Genomic DNA, 13,761 nt, shown 5'->3' with positions numbered 1-13,761 from the left:
ATTTCATTTAGCCAAAACATTTTTTCAGGCGTTTACAGAAAACATAAGACCTTCTCACTCTTATACATTGCTGATGTGAATGAAAAATGGTACCACTCCTATGGAGGAGAATTTGGCAATGTCTAGCAAAATTAAACACGCAGTTATTCTTTGACCCAGCAATCCCACTTCTAAGAATGTATCCCAATATCATCCTGGCAAACATATGAAAAACTGTATGGACAAGGCTGTTTATTAGAGCACTATTTATACTAAATGGCAAAGTACTAAAAACAACCCAAATGTCCATCAATTGGGACCTGTTTAATAAATTGTTGATTGTATTAGTCTGAATTTGATGAAACCTATAAATCTGATCACCAAATTACAAGAAATTGAGAGCATAGAGAAACATTTTAAGTGGCAGGAGGCTACCGTCAGCAGAGTTCAGGTTGTAGGAAACTCTACAGGACAAATGAACGGGTTACTTCAACAAATTTCAAGGAAGGAAGGAAAAAACGGAGGTGTTAACCCATAGATTAAAACCTATGTAAGATTCATAGCAGTGAGTTGCACTGTATAACCCTTCTCTGTATCCTGTGTTACCCAATTTATACAAACTGCCAATAAAATTTGAGATAATTGAGGAAATGTGAATGCTGAATATTTGATAATAATAATGAATTATTATAGATGTGATGACAATATTTTAGTTATGTTTTTTAAAAGAGTCCCATTATTTTAGAAATACACACTGAAATATTTAAGAATTAAATTACATGAGTTTTTTTAATTTGCAAAATAATCTGAGGGGGAAGGTGTATAAGGAAACACAATTGGCCATGAATTGATTAATTATTGAGGCTGAGAAATGGGTACATTGGGGCTTTGTTATCTATTTTCTCTAGTTTTGCATATGTTTGAAATTTTCCATAATAAAAAAAATTAAAAACGTACTTAAAGGCTTTCTAATAAATGTAATTCTTTCACTGGATTTTCTTTAACAATTTATAACTTGTTCCTTTATATTAACAAGACTGTACAATGCATAATATTTTCAAGTGTAGCCTTTAAAATATTCAATTTTAATGGATTTCACATAAAACCATGATAGCTTACTGTGATTTCAGAGATTTTTACTTTTAAGATAACTGAATTTGTAACTTTGAGAAATAACTTAATACTTTCCTTTAAAAATATAAATGTTATCCATGGAAAGAATTATTTCAGTGAATTGAAAGCTTTTTTTAAAGCCAACACATTTTTCCCTCGAGCCTCTGCCAGTGAATAATCAATTTATTGTTTGATTTGTTTCCAGATAACCTTTTTCATGCTGCTGTCTGCAGTCTGTGTAATGCTGAATTTGGCTGGTTCAATTCTCTCCTGTCAGAATGCTCAGCTGGTAAATTCCCTAGAAGGCTGTCAGTTGGTGAGTAATGAAATGCAAACCTTTTGGTAAAGGTCAAAGGTTCTGATTTTTCATGAGAGCAATTTAAAAAATAATTTTATTGCATTTTGAGTTTTCATGTAATCTTTCCATTAATCCTGATGCTTTCTAATTGTTTAAGGAATTTAAGTTGATTCATTTAAAATTTCTCCCAAATTATAGCTTGTTCGACTTGTAATTCACTTACTAATAATTAGTACATATCATAGAATTACAGCATAGTGCTGTTCTGCAATAAATGTCAATAGCAGCTATTATATTTTAGCATTTGTTGCATTGATTTTTATTGGCATTGGATTTTTAAAAATAAATTTTATAAGTCAATTTTCCATGTCAATATAAATATAAGCTTAATAATGAGTATATCCAAACAATACAGTTCCCATTTTTCAATTAGAAGGAGAGTTTTCTATTAGATCAAGGGAAATTGTAGATGATGTTCCATGTACATTGTAGAGGATCAATACATGGTTCACTGGATAGAACTATCATTCCAAAATGATGTAGATCATGGTTCTGCAATATGTGGCTCTGGCTAGGACGAGAGTTGAAGTGTGTTGGGTTACATTCAGGTGTGGGTATAGTTTGACTCCTGATCTGACCGTGGTGGCTAGGTATAGGGGGCATGGGCTTTTGTCTCCTTATCTCTAAGACTGCCCAGGGCTACCTTTTAGAGCCCTGTGCCACCAGGGCTGGCCACCCCTTTGTTCTGCCCTTGGCTACTATTCCTGAGGAATTAGTAGCTGCATTGAATCTCCTGATGCTTTTCTGCAGCTGGACCATGCCTCCTCTTCTCATAGCCATGTCATGTGGATTCACGTGGCCGCTGTTGGGAAGCCTTCTGCTCTCTGCATCCTCATCTACCAGGGCTGCAGAGCCAGTGCTAGTTGGCACAGTTTCAAAGCTGAAGGACCTACTGCATTCCAAAAATGGCTTCTTAGAGCTTAACCTTGTCATTCTTTGTTCAGTATAGTTTAGGCAAAAACCGATCAGATTTCATCCCTAGTATCAAGAATGCAGACATTTTCTTGATATGGTAGTGTCTTCCATAATGACTAGGAATTGGCCCAGCTCAGATCCCCCTCACCATGAGAAAGGGTGACTTGCCATATTGCATCCATAACTTGGTCGGTCCTTTCATTCCTAAATACTGGGTTCTATGAATATAGTAAAATGCAGAAACCTACAAGGGATTGGCCACTTTTTCTCTGCTCCCCATTTTCTAATGTGAGGCCCTGTGTGTGGGAGGCAGATTGATTGGCTGAGGGGAAGTGACAGTGCCTGGGGGTCCAGATCCAAGAGAAAGTCCATCCTGAAAGGCTGGCCCCTCCTGGTCTTAATCTCGGAGCCTGTTTCCCCCTATCATGCGCTATTGAAAGGATAAGGAAGGTAGATTTGGTTTCCCCTATGCCTTACCTGTTTTGACACCAAAATAAACTAAAGAACATTATATACCAACAGATGTGCACACACGTGTGCCCTCACATATATCCGTTTGGTTAAATGGTACCGCTGTATCATCAACATTTATCTGGTATTAGGTTTGATCCTGGGCTTCTCTCTGCCCTGGCTGATACAAGGTCAGTGATTTCAGAGCTACAGACCTGTGTTTTCAATTGTGTAGGAGCAACACGTATCATAAAAAGAGTCCTGGATTTGAGGTCAGCAAGCCAAGTCATGGCTTCATGCCTCCTACTTATATGACTTAGGGCAAGTTGTCCTCTCTCTTACCTTTACTTCCCTTTCCTGTTAAATGTGGATATTAATACCTGACCTGAGTTCTTCATAAGGTATTAAATGAGATACACTTTTAACACACTTAAATTATATTATTTTGTTATATAAATTCAAAAAGAAACCACACTCATATTCTTGCAACCTAATATTTTATACCTTTCCAGACTTTTCTGTGCATATGTGTGTATGTGTGTGTGGTATTTATGTGTGTGTGTGTATACATATATATTTATGTATGTTATACCTTTTTAAAGCAATTTTATTGAGATATAATCACATAGCATAGAAACCATCCAAAGTATACAATCACTGGTTCACAGTGTCATCACAGTTATGCACACAGCCCCATGATAAAATTTAGAAGATATTCATTACTCCAGAAAAGAAATAAAAATAAAAAAGAAAACCCTAATCCTCACATACTCCTTATTCCCCAGTAATATTGACCCATAGTATTGGTGTGATACATTAGTTACTGTTGATGAAAGAGTATTAAAATAATACTGTTAATTATAGTCCATAATTTTCAAAAAGTACATTTTTTCTATGTATGCTATACTTTTGAGTCTGCCTTGTAATTTGCTTTTCATTTGATCATGAATATTATTCCATATTTTAAAATTCTATTTACAACTTTATTGGAATGACTGTTCTATATGTATTAATATAGCTTTTTATTTTAACAAAAATCCCTGTTTTTGTAATTACAAAGTTAGCCATCATTCCTATATAAGCCTTTTTATAGCTCATTAAAGTGGAATTATTTGAACAATGTAACACTATCTTTAGAGCATTTGATACCTGTTGACATGTTGCATTCCAGAAGAGTTTACCACTTTATCATCTCAGTCTATGAGAATGCTGTTCTTCCTACACCCTTGCCAGCAATGAAAATTATTACTCTTTTAATTCATGATAATTTGAAAAGTATAAAATAACATCTTATCATTGTTTTAATTTGAGTTTCTTTGAATGTTAGTAAGATTGAATTTTTAATTCATTTACTATTGCATATATATGCAGTTGTGTATATGCAAATAACATGTGCACTAATTGTATTTCTTCTTCTATGAATTGCCTGTGTGGCCTATACCCATTTTTAGATTTAAGTATTCATCTTATTGATTTGTAAGAGCTCTTTTTATTACATGGTTTTGAATACCTGGGCTTATATTTTGTAACTACGTTTCCTGGATTGTGATTTGCCTTTTAATTTTGTTTAGTTTTTTACATAGAAAACTTTTTAATTTTTGTGTATTCTAATCTATCAATGCTTTCCTTTGTAGTACCTTAGAGTCATGCTTGAAAAGAACTTTTCCATCCCAATATCATGTTTCCCAGTAATTTTTCTGGTTATGGTTTGCTTTTATTTTTTACAGTTAACTCTTTGATATGGCTGTCATTTGATGAATTTGACTCTTTCTTCCCAAATGGTAAACTAGTTTTCCTAAAATCATTTCCTGAGTACGGTAGCATTTCCCTGCTGCTTTAAAACATTACCTGAATCAGTAAGAGTCTTTTGTCCACAAGCTACAAGGCTGACAAAGCCGAAGGGCATTCATTAGAAGGATGGTGGGGCCAGAGATTAGGTCTGGAAACTGGTGGCTCCACAGAAGCTTCTGTGGGCCCTGAAGTGTGACCCACAGTGAGGTCCTGCGGTGGGAACCCTGAACTTTCCAGGGTAAATATTTGCAGGAGTGAACACCTTTGGTGGTTCTTAACTTTTTTGGCCATTTGCTCTAGAGTCAGTGTTCAGTGAGGGGGCCTTTGACGTCCCACCAGACTATGGGATTCAAGTGGTAGTTCCCGAATGCAGAGGTAGGTGCTGTTAGGAAGGGTTGTGTGTGTGTGAGGGGGGCGGGGGGCGGGGTAAGGGCAGGTAGGAAATGTATGCTGAGTGGTCAAAAAGGCACCAGCATCTACTCTACTAGCATTATAATGATATGCACACCCATACAGACAGATACTTAAGGCTATTTGTCTGTTTCTGGGCTTTTCATTTTGTCCCATATCTATGTCTGTTTATTCCTATTCTAGGACAATGCCACTTCGATTGCCATAACTTTATGATACATTTTTTTATAATTGATGGTGCAAGTCCGGTTACCCCTCCTCCATCTGGTACTTTAATCTGTTTCTTCCAAATGTTCATGCCTATCCTTAAATTATATTTAGTCTCCCAGGTGAGTTACAAATTTTTTTTTGTCAGGACTCAAAAGGAATTGATTGGAGATTTGAATTGCAATCACATTGAATTTGTAGATTTCTTTGAGGGAGAATTGACTTCTTAACAATACCATGTTCTCCCATTTAGTGTATGTTGGTTTATCCAAATTGTTTTTTTAAGCTCCTTCAGTGTAGTCTGCTTTTCTTTAGTATGCCCAGTACATTTCCATATCTCTGCATGTGTTCATGTCTTTCTCTTCTGCCTAATTAAAAATTAACTAGTCTTCTCTGCATAAAAAGGATATATAAACAAACATAAATCTTTGTTCTACCTAGACTGCTAGCACCCCCTTCCTGAAGTAACTACTGTTGGGTTTTTTTTTGGGGGGGGTGGTAGTACCTTTTCAGACATTTCCTCTGCATATGTTTGGGTATGTATCTTTTTTACACATTTGGGGATCTACTCTACACACCACTAGTCATGTCAATGAATGTCAATACTGCATTTCCACTGCAGCATTTGGAGATCTTCCCAACTGTTAAGTAGTGAGCAGCAGAACTTCCCACTGGATGGATGTGTGATCCTTTATTTAACTACCCCTTGGTGAAGGATGGTTTAGGGATGTTTCTAGCTTTTTTTACTAAAACAAGTGTGGCTGAGATTACCCTCATTACTCAAATAATTGAATGGCGGCAGCTGCTTCTGGGGACAGGCCGAGGTGTTGAGGGTGGAGAAGTGATGAGGCTAGGAACATGTGCCTAGAACTGGAGAAGGAATTGCTAAGGGCACCCTTGCAGTCAAAGGTCACTCTGGTGGGCACTCTTACGCACACTTTAGACAACCCTTTTTAGGTTCTAAAGAATTGGGGTAGCTGGTGGTGGATACCGGAAACTATCAAACTACAACCCAGAACCCATGAATCTCGAAGACAATTGCATAAAAATGTAACTTATGAGGGGTGACAATGGGATTGGGAAAGCCATAAGGACCGCACTCCACTTTGTCTAGTTTATGGATGGATGAGTAGAAAAATAGGGGAAGGAAACAAACAGACAAAGGTACCCAGTGTTCTTTTTTACTTCAATTGCTCTTTTTCACTCTAATTATTATTCTTGTTATTTTTGTGTGTGTGCTGGTGAAGGTGTCAGGGATTGATTTAGGTGATGAATGTACAACTATGTAATGGTACTGTAAACAATCGAAAGTACGATTTGTTTTGTATGACTGTGTGGTATGTGAATATATCTCAATAAAATGATGATTAAAAAAAAAATAAAGGGCCTTGGGTGAGGGAAAAAAAAAAAAAAAGTGTGGGAGTGCACTTTAAATTTAGAATGTTAGTCCTAAAGTGTCCTCCAAATGGAGAGGGAGCACCATTTCTCAGTCAGCCAACAGTTTGTGAGTGTGCTTATTACCTGGACCCAAGCAAACTTGTGTGTATCATCAGAACTTGTTTTGTCTTTGCCAAACTGATATAAAAATCAGACCTTATTATATAATTTGTGTTCCTTTAATTAAAAGTGAGGTTCAGCATCTTTTCATTTGTTTATAAATTCTCTGTGTTTCTTTTTCTGTTAACAACCTCTTTATGTTGGTTGCCGTTTTATGTTGTTTTCATAATTGTAAATAAACGTCTGTATTTGGGAAGCTATTTGTCATGTGTTGTTGCACATATATATTTTTTCATAGTTTTTTATTCATCTTTTGACTCTTTAATTGGATTTTCTCCTATGTGCAAGTTTTATGTATTTGGATTGATTTTAATCATTTATGTGACTTTACTGTTATGGTTTCTAGGTTATGTGTTTTTCTTAGAAAACCTTTCCCACTACAAGTTTATAAATAATTTTCCCACTTTTTTCTAGTTTTTAAATTTTTTATTATTGCTTAGCATTTTGTTTTAGTTTTTACTATCAAAATTTTCACTGAGCTGGAATTCGTGTTATGAATATCATTATAATTTTATGTATCTTTAATATACATGTGGACCTTATGTATTTCTTTTTAAGTCTATTCCTAGATATTTAAAATATTTTATTGCTGTGGTGAGTGACATTTTTATTATTTTATATTGAGAGGACCTTTAGTAATTATTAAATTATTATTATTAAATTATTTTTATTTTATTTAATTGTACGTGCAGTTGAACTCTCATCTTCAATTCCATAGTTTGTCAGAAGAAGTAACTATCATATTGTCTCTTGCTATCTGGTATTTTTACATCTTGTTTTGATGTCCTGTCTAGTTGCTTTGGCTAAAACTATCAAAATAACAGGGATAATAGTGTGCTTCATCATCTACTTCTTGTTCCTAAATTTAATTAGAAGATTTAATGATTTAATGTCAAGGCTAAGTGATGGCTTGAGAAAGCTATTTTTATTATGTTGAGGTGATAAAATTCTATTCTATTCGTATTTTATTAAGAGGCTTTTAAAAAATAAAATGGAGGTTAAATTTTATCAAGCAGTTTTTTTTGACATCTGTTAAGAGTGTTTTTTTCTCTTGATCCATTGGTATGATGAACTATATGAATAGATTCCTGGGATTAAACTACCTGAAACATAATTGGATTGAATTCTCCATAGTTAGTCTTTTAAAATATTACTAGATTCTATCTGCTGATGTTTTATTTCTGGTTTTTCATCTGTATTCATAAGTGTAATTAATCTATAGTTTTCATTTTCTTTTACTCTTCCACATTTTGTTTTAGGATTATAATAATTTCATAATAATTAGTTCGGAAACTCCAATCTAAGGAATTCTCTGTTCCTTGATGGAAGTTCGCACTCTAGTGTAAAATTCTCTGAGCCTAACACTATTTTATAGAGTAGTTAGTTGATGTAATTTTTCCATTCTTCCAGCTATTTTTCTATTTCTTTCTCAGCTTTTGAGCCACTTTTGGCAACATATATATTATTAAATTTTTTTATTGTTTTTTATTCATTGCATTGTATATTCATTGTTTTGGCTTTTCCCTATTTATTCATGCGAAGCAATGCATTGGATTGTCTTAGAAGTATTCATGGTAGCATGAAGTTCTTGCTCCTTTTATCTGTATTTATGTTTTATATTTTATATTAATTTTGCTTCTTTGGTAAGTTTCTCTAGAATGTGTCTGTTTGTTTATCTAAATATTTGAAATAATGAAGATATGTATCCATTACAAGAATCCAAAAATATGGAAGTGTAAAAAAGTTGTCTGCAATCCCCCCACCCCCCACAAAGTTGCATGTACCCTTATGGAAGTTTCTATATGCAAAATAGTGAAATACCCTCAGATCTAGTTCATTTCTTTTAACTCCTGCACTATATTCTATATAATGCCAATGCTGTACATTTCTAACAGTTCCCCCAGCTTATGGGCATTTAAGTGGTCTCTAATTCTCATTGTTACAAGTGATGCTGGCGTGGGTGGAAGTGGTGTCTGTATTCCAGTTTTTTTCTTGGGTTTTGCTGGAGTATAGCAGTTATTGTCAAAAAGTTTTTGTTTTGCTAAACTGTCTCTTTCCTTGTCCTTTGGTGAGACAGAAGGCTTTGTTGGGGCTTAATTTTACCTGTGCCTGTTGGTGTTTCCAGGTTGCTGGCTTCTTCAGCTCCGAGTTTGGGGTATATGCGGCAAAAGGAAAACCCAGGAAACTCACCACCATGTTGTTCCTTCTGTCCCTAGGTCTTTAGCCTTTTCTGCCTTCTTCTCTACACTTTCCAGAGCCTTTGATAGCTGGATAGGTAGAAAATATTCGATATACTTCTTTAGTTGGAAAATGCTTAGTATAGTCTTCAATAGCCAATAGAGAAAAAAAAACTGTTTATTAAGATCACTTCACTCAAGCATCCTTGACTTATTCTAAGCATAAAAAGCCCTTGTTAAAATAAAAAACTTGCGTTGCTCTAATCTCAATAACAAAAAAACTTATTCTCTGTTCCCAGGAACTTTGCCAGCATTGCCTGCAGTAAGATATGAGGGATGTAAACATATGTTTTCATAATCAGTACCGTCTTGAAAAACAAGCCTGAATGAGGGGAGGACTTCAGGATAACAAGAAGATGCTGACCAAACAGCTTTCTCTCATCTATTTTTTTTTTTTTTTCCCTTTTGGCTTTCTTCTGTCTTCTGGCCCTTTCTTTGTCTGTTTGGGGTTATAAAAGCCCAAACAACTCTTCTCACTCTGAACTGGTCTTGGAAAGTTTTTTTTTCCTCCAGTACCTTGTTGATGCATCTTCATAAACTCACCTTCTCACCAAAGCAAAGAGACTTGTTTCTCTGTTTTATGTGGGATCAGGCGGGCCTGACGAGAACCGTGTTTTCTGACAGTACCACCTTGTTATGTATGTTTTAATGTAATTCCCAGGGTTTTAAATTGTATTTAACAGGAAGAGTAGGGAAAAGCATTTCTACTTCATTTTTCCAGAAGCAGAAGTGCTATCGGATTTTTTTTATTAAATTCAGTTTTATTGAAATATGTTCATATACCATACAGTCATCCGTGGTGTACAATCAACTCTTCACAGTATCATCATATAGTTGTGCATTCATCACCCCAATCTATTTTTGAACATTTTCCTTACACCAGAAAGAATCAGAATAAGAATAAAAAACGAAAGTAAAAAGAACACCTAAATTATCCCCTCCCCCATCCAACCCTATTTTTCATTTAGTTTTTTGTCCCCATTTTTCTACTCATCCATCCATATACTGGCTAAAGGGAGTGTGATCCACAAGGTTTTTACAATCACACTGTCACCACTTGTAAGCTACATTGTTATACAATCATCTTCAAGAGTGAAGGCTACTTGGGTTGCAGTTTGATAGTTTCAGGTATTTACTTCTAGCTATTCCAGTACATTAAAACCTACAAAGTATTCTCTATATAGTGCATAAGAATGTCCACCAGAGTGACCTCTTGACTCCATTTGAAATCTCTCAGCCACTGAAGCTTTATTTCATTTCATTTCGCATCCCCCTTTTGGTCAAGCAGATGTCCTCCATCCCACGATGCCAGGCCCAGATTCATCCCCGGGAGTCATATCCTGTGTTGCCAGGGAGATTAACACTCCCAGGAGTCAGGTCCCAGATAGGGGGGAGGGCAGTGAGTTCACCTGCCCAGGTGGCTTGGCTAGACAGAGAGGGCCACATCTGAGCAACAAAGAGGAATCCAGGGGGAAACTCTTAGGCACAATTATATGCAGGCTTAGCCTCTCCTTCGCAGTAATGAGCTTCATAAGGGCATGACTTTTATATTTTGCATGTTGAATATTCTGTTAGATCTAAAAGAAACCCAACATATCTTTTGGTTTTCCAGATAGACAGCTGTGAAAATGAGGGTGAGGAGAATGAGGAATTATTATTACCTAATGGGTGCAAAGTTTCTGTTTGAGGGGATGAAAAAGTTTGGGTGATGGATGGTGGTGAGGGTAACACAACGTTGGGAATGCAACTGACACCACTGAATTGTATACTTGAAACTGGTTAAAATTGGAAAATGTGAATTGTATCATTACTACGATAAAAAGTGTTTTTTTAATGCAAAAAAAAAAAAAAAAACGAGAGGACATTGTCCCTTCATTGTAGATATTCATAGCTCAAATATTTTTTTTTTGCCGCTTTAGTTTTACATGGGTCATTATGGATTGAAGTGGGCCTTCAGAACCCGTCATCCTCTGCCTCAAATCCCCTCCCCAGCCTTCCCCCCTTCCCAGCCTCCCACCCAACTCTCCCACCTCCTCCATCCCCCCATCCTCCCCCATTACCCCTACCTTCCCCCATCTCCTGTGGTGCCCCTCGCCAGCTCCTCCCCCAGCCTCTGTGGTGCCCCTGGGCTTTGCCTGTTGCTGCCCTCTGCTAGCCACCCTGGATTTCCAGATTTCCTTTTCTCGGGCTGCTCCTACGTGCTGTGTTCTTGCAGGGATTGTTCTCCCTTGTAGCTGGCCTGCAGGTGTCTCCTCCTTGTCCTCCAGATGCCAGAGGAAGTGGTGCCTCCGGTGCCTTCCGTGATTACCCTATCCAAGCAGGCTCCCCATGGTGTTATTCTTTCTCTCAGCTTTCTGTCTGTTTTTCTCCAAAGACTGGCATTTTTTTTTTTTCCATCATGGCAAAGCAGCACAAGGGAAAAGGCTGTATCCGTGTTGTGCCTTGTCCCATATCCAGGCCCTGGCGCCCTTCCTGGAACAGAGCACGTGTGAGGGAATCAGTGAGTGTTTATAGCCAAGTGTTCTTTCCCTAAGAGCCCCCTAAGCAAATTAAAAAATTCATTTTGTGATTTTTAAGTGAACATGCAGTTTACATTAAATTAACTACAATACAGAACGTCACTGGTTTTCAAATGCCTTCTCAAATGCTTCATCATGGTTTTCTTAATTTGGGGCTTCAAGTACATTAAAATATTACAGCATCAAAAATGTATAAAAACCTTTTTTATAAGAGACCTAATTCTTTGAATTTATTCTGCAAACATTTGGGGTTTACTTCCATACTTCTTTTACCGTGTTTTAAATGAAAGAATAACGTAACAGATAATTCTTTTCAAATGCAACTCAATATAATATAATATACTGTATGTGTTAAGTATTTTGCCTTAAATGAAAAAACACTATTTTCCCTTTCTTTTTTCCTTTTTTTAATAGAAAATAAAATCTTAATCAGTTCTCATTGTAAGAGATTCAAGCAAGGTATATTTATTGGAATAAAACTGAAATTCTTTTGCTGCCCTCCTCTCCCTAACACAGAAGTCATAATTGTTTCTGATGTTTCCAGGCCTTTTGTAGGCATATATTTATGTACATAAATATATTTATTTATAAACAAATAGATATGTATCACAGGCATACCTTGGTGATATTGCAGGTTTGATTCCAGACTACCACCATAAAGCAAATAGCACAACAAAGCAAGTCACACGAATTTTTTGCTTTCCCAGTGCCTGTAAAAATTATGTTTACACTATACTGTAGTCTGTTGAGTGTGCAGCATCATGGTGTGTAAAACAATGTACACACCTTAATTAAAATGTCACACAGAGACACAGAGTGAGTACATGATGTTGGAAAAATGGTGCAATAGACTTGCTTGAGGCAGAGTTGCCACAAATTTTCAGTTTGTAAAAAACAATATCTGTGAAGTGCAATAAAACCAAGTATACCCGTATATACTTTGTGATTTTTCCCCTACTCATTGATATATTTTAGAGACATTACTGTAAGTATAATAAGAGTCCCTCATTCTTTTAATGGCAGCAGAGTGGACCTCACCATAGTATCCCAAATTTACCCATGCGAACTGATTTGATGCTCTCTTATTGTTTTGCTATTGCAATTGTGACCACAGTGAATTTACATTATTGAGATATATTTTGTGCACATATGTGATCCATTTCAATCATGCATGTGAGGATACATACCTTCAAGTTTAATTTAAACTTCATTAATCCTGCCAAATTGCAAATTTATGCTCATATGTTATTAATAATTTCCCCTAGCCTATCATTTGACTTTATCTTTATGACTTTTTTCTTAGATCATAGTCATAAATAAAAACGTGACATTTTTTGAATATATATGAATATGTTTTACCTTTTTTCCCTAACATTCAATAGTTTTGTTATGTTTCTTTACTTAACCTATCTGGATTCACTCTTTTGTCTCTTCAAGGTAGAGGTCTAAATTTTCTTGTCCCTAAAGGTGCGTCTTCCCAACACCATGCCTTCGCTGGTCTGTCCTCCGCACAATGATTTGTAATGCTGCTTTTATTACAGTCTAAATTCCTGGATTTAAACAGGACTGTTTCTCTACTCTGTCATCTTTGATTGATTCACCTTTTCTAGCACAATTACGATACTGCTTGATACTTTGAGACCTGGCAAGTCTCCATTCATTTTTTTCTTTTTCAAAATATTCTTGATAATTCTTGGGAATTTTCCATTCCATGTGAACTGCAGAATCAGTTTTTTAAGTTCTATAAAAGCAAATCCTGCTAGCCTTTTGGCTGGGATTTCACTGGATATATATTTACTTATAGAATTGACATTTTCGCAATACTGATTTTTCCTTCTGTTCTGGTTTGTTAATGCTGCCATTGTGCAAAATACCAAAAATAGATTGGCTTTTATAAAGGGGATATATTAGGTTACAAATTTACAGTTCTACAGCCATAAAAATGTCCAAACTAAGGACACAAGAGGATACCTTAACTGAAGAGACGCCGATGGCACGTGGCTGATGTCTGCTGGTCCTGGGCTGTGTTTCAGCTCCTCTCTCAGCTCCTGTGCATCCTTAGTTTAGCATCTCCAAATGTCCTTCTGTCCAAAACTCCCAGCATCTCTGAGCATCTCTGTTAGCTCCCAAGTGTCTCTCCAAATGTCTCTCTCAGCTGCTCTTGGCTAAGAGCTTCTCTGTAGCAAATCTGGGCTAGCATCTCAAAGTGTCTCCAAGCATCTGC

At 36.2% G+C, this 13,761-nt stretch overlaps 1 protein-coding gene across 4 annotated transcripts in view; it reads left to right on the top strand.

Annotated features, from left to right (window-relative positions):
- FAM189A1 (family with sequence similarity 189 member A1) overlaps positions 1–13,761 on the top strand; it is a 496,302-nt gene that overhangs the window by 337,897 nt on the left and 144,644 nt on the right. For all 4 annotated transcript variants that reach the window (XM_037832874.1, XM_037832875.1, XM_037832873.1 and 1 more), the window contains exon 3: positions 1,298–1,408. In XM_037832874.1, coding sequence (XP_037688802.1) covers positions 1,298–1,408 — 111 coding nt within the window. The remainder of the gene's footprint in view (positions 1–1,297; positions 1,409–13,761) is intronic.

Source organism: Choloepus didactylus, chromosome 4 (genome assembly GCF_015220235.1).
Source record: "Choloepus didactylus isolate mChoDid1 chromosome 4, mChoDid1.pri, whole genome shotgun sequence".
Taxonomy (NCBI): Eukaryota; Metazoa; Chordata; class Mammalia; order Pilosa; family Megalonychidae; genus Choloepus; species Choloepus didactylus.
This window is presented reverse-complemented; position numbering and strand designations above follow the sequence as displayed.